We start from the raw sequence: 7,816 nt of genomic DNA on the forward strand, positions 1-7,816 counted from the left end.
ATATTTACACTATGTCTTTCAAAAATTATATCAGCTATCCAATACATACTGCTAAACAAAACCATACACAACCATTAATGAAATGTATGCATACACATTTAGGTATATTGATAATATTATCTACTGAAAAAAATAATAGTATTTTGCATTGCATTAGTGTCTGTGGACCAGGACGGGCCCCATTGTGCTAGGCCCTGTACAAACATCCAACAAAAAGATGGAAATAAAATCAACAAGAAGAAGAAATCTGTGTAGCTTGAAAGGTTGTCTCTCTCGCCAACAGAAGTTGTTCCATAAAAGGTGTTACCTTCCCCACCTTGTCTCTCTCATATCCTGGGAGTTGGGACCAACATGACCAAAACACTGCAAACAAAATTGCCAAGGAGCAGGTAAGGCGCTAGCTTCCATTGTGATTTGCAGGTCTTTGACGTGTGGCTTTTGTCTCCTGAACTTGTGCTTTGGGGCTTCTAAATTAGCTCATTTCAGAGAGGAACAAATGACAGCAACAACCACACTATGAATGATTTTCTACAAAGAAAACTACAACTCCCAAGATGCCTCCTTTCTGTCTCCATTTCCCAGCATCCCCTCTTTTTGGCTTGAAACTGTGTTTCCGCTCCTCCTGCTGCAGTGTTGTGGCATGTTCCAGATGCGGCCGCAGCTTCGTCCCACTAGAGCTGTTATAGTGCCTGGGAACGGGTCAGGCGATGTAGAGAAATCCAACTGGTACAGATGGGTGTGGGAAGGACTGGAGGAGGTGAGACATGGTGATGACAAAAGGATTGATCTGACTGTGTTTATTGATTCTTCTCCCCACCAGCGGTTTGGAACACCCTGGATCAGCCTCCCTATCCAGCTGTGTGCCCCCGTCTCTGCTTCCCTTTTGTGAAGTTTAGCATATAGGTTCCCTTTCTTTAAATCCACAGCTGGCAAGCAGGCGGGGGACTGGGGAATGTTCTAACTTTTCTTTGTGGACCACTTTAAAATTGCTGAGGGTCTTGGCGGACCACTTAATGATCTTTCCAAATGCTGTTTGTACCGTTAGCTAACTATTGTCAAGTGCTTTGCATAAAAGTGCTATATAAAAACAACTTTTTTGTCCTAGACATAAAAGCACACAACTCATATTTTAATATCAGTAGTCTTACCTTTCTAATGTGATGGATGTGCCCTCTCGCCGCTGCCGCAGCAGCCCCCAAGCTGGGGCTGCGAAGGAGTAGGGTCTATCTCCAGCAGCCCCCTAGCTAGGGCTGGGAAGGAGCGGGGTCTAGCTCCAGCAGCTGCAGCCCTGGAGCTGGGGGAAGTCAGTTCTTTCTCTGGCTGCTACAGCCCTGCAAGTCCCAAATTCCCCCCACCCCCTCTTCTCACCCCACTGCCCCCTCCCTCCTACTACTCCCTATTCTCTGCCCCCAAGGCCACCACCTCACCTTACATGTGTATCTTCTCCAGGGTCCAGGCACCTAATTAGTGGAGCCATGCCTGCAGGGCTCCACTAATTAGGTGGGTGGCCCTTCATTCTCTCGTGTCTAGGCAGAAAATCTGCATTGAAGCAGAGAGAGAGAGAGATCATATTGTTTTTCTTACTCTAACAAACTTCCTTGTTCAGCATTAGAAGTAAGCGACTTTTTCTGTGATTCTTGTCTTTGTCATATAACATCTCCCCCCCAGGCTTGTTCAAAGCTCCCTTTTGGGGGAAGATATAGCATGCTGATTTGAGTGATGCCTGAAGGATGCAGAGTGTGATGTTTTATTGGTCCTCTAGGGACTCTCACCTGGTTCCCTGTAATACCACTCAGGTATTTCTGTTATGAAGTTCAGTCACTTGACATCATACGGAGGAGAAAGTTAGCACAGAAATAAGGGATCGCTCTTAGCAAGATGCAAGCACAAGAGTGCAGTGATTGGTCACCCAAGGGAGAACCCCAAAAGGTATGTTTGAGAGAGATTGCTGGTCATTCAAATGAGGAATATTTGTAGAATCCTTAATCTCTCTCCACCCAGGCTATAATAATTCGCAGTGTGAACAGTGCTTTACATTTCTAAAGCACTAGGTAAATACTAGCTACTCACTCTTCTCCATGTTCCCCAGGCATTTAACCTTTCAACCTGACACACTGTAGCAAGGCCCCTCTTTATAATCCCGAAGACCCATTGGAGGAAAGCGAGCAATGCAATAGTTGGCTAACTTTGTTTGCTAAGGGACTGTGCAACCTTTGACAGTGCAATCATTGGTCTTCTCCACACAGATACCTGGTTTCCAGTGTATACTTCGAAATATGCCTGACCCAAGTAAGTCTGGTTTTTCTTGTCCCCTTATTTTGCCTTATCCTATGCTCAATATTTCCAGAAAGTGCAGGCTAATATTCATTATCTCAGTGGCTGTCTTCATGCTTGGGGAGTTGCTGCGCCCCCAGCCCTCAGGGAGATCCATAGTGAATAGCCTGCTCAAATGCTTTAATGAGAAGAGGGCTTGGGATGCTCATCTGAATGCTACGTGCCTAGTCAAGCATGTACTGTCTAAGTCCTGCAAGCCCCAGAGCTTCCACAGGGCCCTGAATGAGCTGGAGCAAACTGGGGAGCTCAATGGGGAAGTGTTCATGAAGGCTAATGTTCCAGAGTGCTATTTTTGCCAGTAGTTCTAGACTAGACAAATAGTCTCTGTCTCAGCCCAGTTTCCAGCAGACTGGTGTCCACAATGCCGCCGCCGCCACCACCATCAGGACTGGTCTGTTTGTTGGCAATCTCAGCCAAGAGGCCAAAGACTGAGCCTTGGAGGTTAAACCACACACTGACCCTTACACCTGGTAGCTCCATATGGAAGCACTTTGGTGGGATAGCGTGGTTGGAATTTGCACAGCTGCAGCGTACCCTGGACACGTACTGGGGATAAACAGAGGCCTTTGGTCTCCAGGGCTGCTAACTTAACCCCTTTCACAAGCACTAAATACACCGAGAATTAAATAGAGAGACAATCCCTGAAAGAGACGCACACAGAGCATGCTAGCCGGGGTGGCGAGGAGGAGAAGAGCTCATTCTTTGCCAGATAAGGAAACACAAAACATTTCTGTAAAAATCAGTTACAGCTCGAGAGAGTATCTGGCTGCCGTTCATGGAATCGGAACTCCATTGCGATGAGCAGACTATCATTATTGGACATAGTTCTGGTGCTGCTGCTGCCATGAGGTACAGTACAGGGGACATTGCACAGAGCTTCATGTTTCACACTCTAATGTGAACAGGCCCATTTAAGCTAATGATCCCAGTTCTGCTTGACTTGAGATCAATGGCAAAACAACCCCTCTCCCCCGCCCGTATCAGTGTGAGTATAGAACCATGAGTAAGGGATTCAGGATTGGCTCTGTATTGCACCTCTTATCTGCCATTGAAAAACTGGACATGTAACAATGGGGACAGAACGTCACGATAAAACACCCCCAGCTAAATCGAATGTAATAGTTTGGGTGCTCTGGCATTACACGATCCATCTGAAAATCGTTGGGTGACTTGCCTGTAGCTGTAACCTGTCCAAATCTTTTACATGAACATCACCCCAGCTTTGCTGAAAGAACATTGTAAAGCCCTGCCATCAGATTCAATCAGTTACTGTCTTGGCTTCTGCTGTTCCCTGCTTCTCATTCTCCTTTAAATGTAAAAACAATCTGGATTTTTTTCATGTTCTTAACTGATAGATTAGAAGGTAAAAACCATCTCCCAGAGGTGTTTGTGAGCACTTAGCAAACTGCTTAAAATGACAGGAACTGTGTATTGTGTACCAGAATGACGTACAGCCTGCTTAGTCACTGGTTCCATTTTTTTCCCTCAGGTATGCAGAAACTCACAAGGTGTATGCAATTATTTTAGTGTCTGCTTATGTTTCTGACTTGGGAGATGAGAATGAAAGAGAGAGTGGTAAGTTGATCTCATTTGATCTATGCGTGGCCTTCTCTTGAACCAGTTAAATTGCTGGCATGACATTCACTAATCATTTAAAAGGAGAGTCCTGTCCTTTCAAACACATCTGCTGCCAAACCTGAGACTGCTTGCTTCACGCTGCAAAGTCAGAAATCTTTTAAATCTGTGACTGCTCCCAGTTTGCCTCTGTTCCCAAGAAGAAATTTGTTTGCATTGGAAATTTACAAGGAAGTAAATAGGACACTGAAGATACTACAGAGAGATTACACTCTGTTCCATAATGATTGTTTTTGTGCCCATCAGGATACTTTAACCGACCTTGGCAGTGGGAGAAGATCAAGGCTAATTGTCATCGCATTGTGCAGTTTGCTTCCACAGATGATCCTTTCCTTCCCTGGAGCGAGCAGCAGGCAGTGGCCAATGAGCTCAACACAGAGCTATACAAGTTCACAGACAGGGGCCACTTCCAGAGCAGTGAATTCAATGAGCTAATAAGTGTGATCCAGGGAATACTCAACAGTGCTGCTTAAAGCAGGGCCAGTTCATTTTGTATTTCCTTACCTTGGGGGCGGGAGCTGCAGGCTGTATTTCCGACTGAGCAATTTGAGAGCAAAGATCTAGAGCAGTGGCTTTCAAACTTTTTTTCTGGGGACCCAGTTGAAGAAAATTGTTGATGCCTGCAACCCAACAGGGCTGGGGGTGAGGGGTTTGGGAGGGGCAGAGGGTTGGGGTGCAGGGGTGAGGGCTGTGGGATGTGGCTGGGAATGAGTTCCGGGTGTGGGAGGGGGCTCTGGGCTGGGGCAGGAGGTTGGGGTGTAGGAGGAGGTCAGGGCTCTGGACTGGGGGTGCAAGCTCTGGGGTGGGGCCAGGGACGAGGGGTTTGGGGTATAGGAAGGGGTTCTGGGCTGGGGCAGGGATTGGGGTTGGGGCACAGACTTACCTGAGGCGGCTCCTGGTCAGCAGTGCAGCTAGGGTGCAAAGGCAGGCTTCCCACCTGTCCTGGCACCATGGACCACGCTGTGCCCTGAAAGCAGCCAGCAGCAGGTCCAGCTCCTAGGTAGAGGTGCGCAAGTAGCTTTGCGTGACTGTTGCCTGCAGGCACTACCCCCACTCCCCAGTTCTCATTGTCTGGTACCCAGCTAATGGGCATGCGGAGCTGGTGCTCGGGCAGGGGCAGCGGGCAGAGCTCTGTGGTCCCCGTCTTGAAGCTGGACCCACTGCTGGCTGTTTCCGGGGCACAGTGTGGTGTCGAAACAGGTAGGCACTAGCCTGCTTAGCTGGGCAGCACCACCGATGGGACTTTTAACCAGAGTGACCCAGTGCCTGACATGCCATGACTCAAAGTTTGAAAAACGCTGATCTAGAGCACGATTAAGACCATGTACCATGTGAGCAAAGCTTGAATCATCAGCTTGCCTGTTCTCTGGCAGCAGGCTCAGCCCCCACACTGCCTGGGAATTAAGAAAGAATTGACTGTTCGTGTAAAGGTTACAGAGGGATGGAATGTGTACGGGAATACAGTGGGAAGAAAATTAAATCGGAAAGAGAACAGCTAATCCAAGGGCTGGATGGGCACTGTCTGGGAAGTCCTCACTCTACTTTAAGGACCAGAGCCATTGCAGTCAATGGGTGTCTTTCCATTAATGCCATGGGGCTTTGGATCAGGACCTCGTATAGTGCAGTAACCAAACTTCCACGTGTTCTCTTTCCTAGTTCACTTTTGCTCTGCAGCTTGTGGGACATGTCCATTCTTTTGCCCTTTTTGTGTTGATTAGATTCATGGTTTCAAGGGTGGTGATAATTTTTGATACTTTGCAAAGGCTCTGACTTTTTTAATCTCACAATAATATGGCTTTTGTTAGACAAAATACGTATCATTTATTTTAAGGAGTTTAGGCTGTTACATGGGGCTATTCCACTACCTCTGGCTCAAGGCATGGTTATAGAGCCACAGATTTCAAGGTCAGAAGGGACCTCTGGTGGAACCCAAGCCAAAGAACCTCATCCCCTAACCCCCTCTGCTGGTGTGCTGTAAAGGGACATCATCTGCAGTATTGCTGTCAGGCTGTCCTTTAACATTGTTTCCAATAAAATATGGACAGGTGGGTCTGAAAATTGGCAATGTAACTAAGCAGCTGCCACTCCATTAAAGTAAATGAAGTTACACCATTCACAAAGAGCTATTACTCCAGACCAGACACACCTAATGTTGGTAATTAAAACTAACATAGGCATGGATATTTTGGGGGAAAATCACAGGCTGGGCAAGAAAAAAGGTATGGGATAAAAACCTCAGATATTGCTTTGTACTTAAAATAGTCTCCTTTTCTATTTGTTATGCCAACCTATCATAGTGCAACAATAAAAGATCCCTCTTGCATTGGAGAAGTACATTCCTCTGCTGGTGTGCTGGAAGATCAGTTAGAGTTGAGAGGGCATTCTTTCTGGTTACCCTTTACTACTCTTCTGGCTTCACAACATGAATTGAGATGTGGGTTTCAGGTGTTGTTGCCAGGGAGGCAGTTTGTCTTGCTGCATAGGGGACAATGCAAGCTTTTATTAAATGCTTTAAAAGAAAAACATACATTTAAACATTTTACATAAAAATGATCAAATGAATCTGTGTATCACTGTGTGTAATTTCCTCTTTGATATGTGCGTGTGTACATGCCTGCCTACCCACAGGCCCAAGCATCCTCTAAACTTTTTCAAAGAGAATAACTCTTGCTTGACAGTTTCTCAGAGGCTGTCAATTGTCCTTCGTAAAGAAGTATCATTTTGAGGTATTAGCTCTCAGGCCCTGATGTTCATAGAATATCAGGGTTAGAAGGGACCTCAGGAGGTCATCTAGTCCAACCCCCTGCTCAAAGCAGGACCAATCCCCAGACAGATTTTTGCCCCAGAACCCTAAATGGCCCCCTTAAGGATTGAACTCACAACGCTGGGTTTAGCAGGCCAATCTGCAAACCACTGAACTATCCCTCCCCCCTAAAATAATGTCAAGGAGGGTACTGAAGAGCTGCCTCTTGAAGTTCTTGGGGGATACCCCAGGGGGAAATGATCACCCCTACATCTGACCAGGGACCTGAACCCTGGACCCTCAGATTAAAATGATGCTCTACCACCTGAGCTAGCCAGGTTCACGAAGTTTCATGCTGTCTCCTCTCAAAACAGGATAAACACACGGTTACAGAGAGCTTAAGCTTTTGGGGTATGTCTGCACTGCAGTAAAAGACCCCTGGCACAGCTGCAGCTGGCCCTGACCAGCTGACTTGGGATTAGTGGTGCTCAGGCTGCAGGACTAAAAGTTGCTCGGTAGACTTTGGGCTCAGGCTCTGTGACCACCCCTCTCACAGGGTCCCTGAGCTCATGTACAGTGCCTAGCACAACCATGGGGTCCTGGTGTGCAGTACATAGAATTAACAGGGGAGGGATAAAAAGTGCAGTAAATGCTGCTTTGTCTCCTGCCTGGGTGGCAGTTCAGTTGTTGGAAAGCCAAAAACAAAGTACATGGCCCAAGACTCTGCCAGACACCCCAAGATCTGGCTTTACTCCTCTGCTCTGAGAAATGCTTGGCTGAGCTACATTTAATTTCCTCTGGCCAATCTAGGGGAGACAAATCTTTTTCACTGAGATTGGACCGCCCAGGACAACTCTTTGCTTGGAGAACTGACCCCAAAGCCTTGCAAGATTAGAGCTGTGCTGGCCAAAAGACAAGATGGGGGAAGAAGGAACGAGACAGAGGGTGCAATGTTTCATGCTGGGAGGAGATGACAAGAACCTTTGTACAGGGCATCACCATGGCGCTGGTGATGGCATTGGCCTGCCTTTCCTTGTCTGAGCCCACCATATCCATTTCAGGGTCAGCAAGAAAGGCTACAGGTAAAGCCCCAGGTCCCAGCAT

At 47.1% G+C, this 7,816-nt stretch overlaps 1 protein-coding gene across 1 annotated transcript; it reads left to right on the plus strand.

Annotated features, from left to right (window-relative positions):
• Positions 1–554: 554 nt before the first annotated feature.
• RBBP9 (RB binding protein 9, serine hydrolase) lies at positions 555–6,292 on the plus strand. The gene is given in 6 exon segments (XM_050951307.1): positions 555–632; positions 635–757; positions 2,247–2,289; positions 3,078–3,183; positions 3,824–3,909; positions 4,216–6,292. Coding segments are annotated over 6 exon segments (663 nt in total). The 3' UTR covers positions 4,443–6,292.
• Positions 6,293–7,816: the final 1,524 nt, after the last annotated feature.

This window comes from Gopherus flavomarginatus, chromosome 4 (assembly GCF_025201925.1).
Source record: "Gopherus flavomarginatus isolate rGopFla2 chromosome 4, rGopFla2.mat.asm, whole genome shotgun sequence".
In the NCBI taxonomy this organism is placed as follows: Eukaryota; Metazoa; Chordata; order Testudines; family Testudinidae; genus Gopherus; species Gopherus flavomarginatus.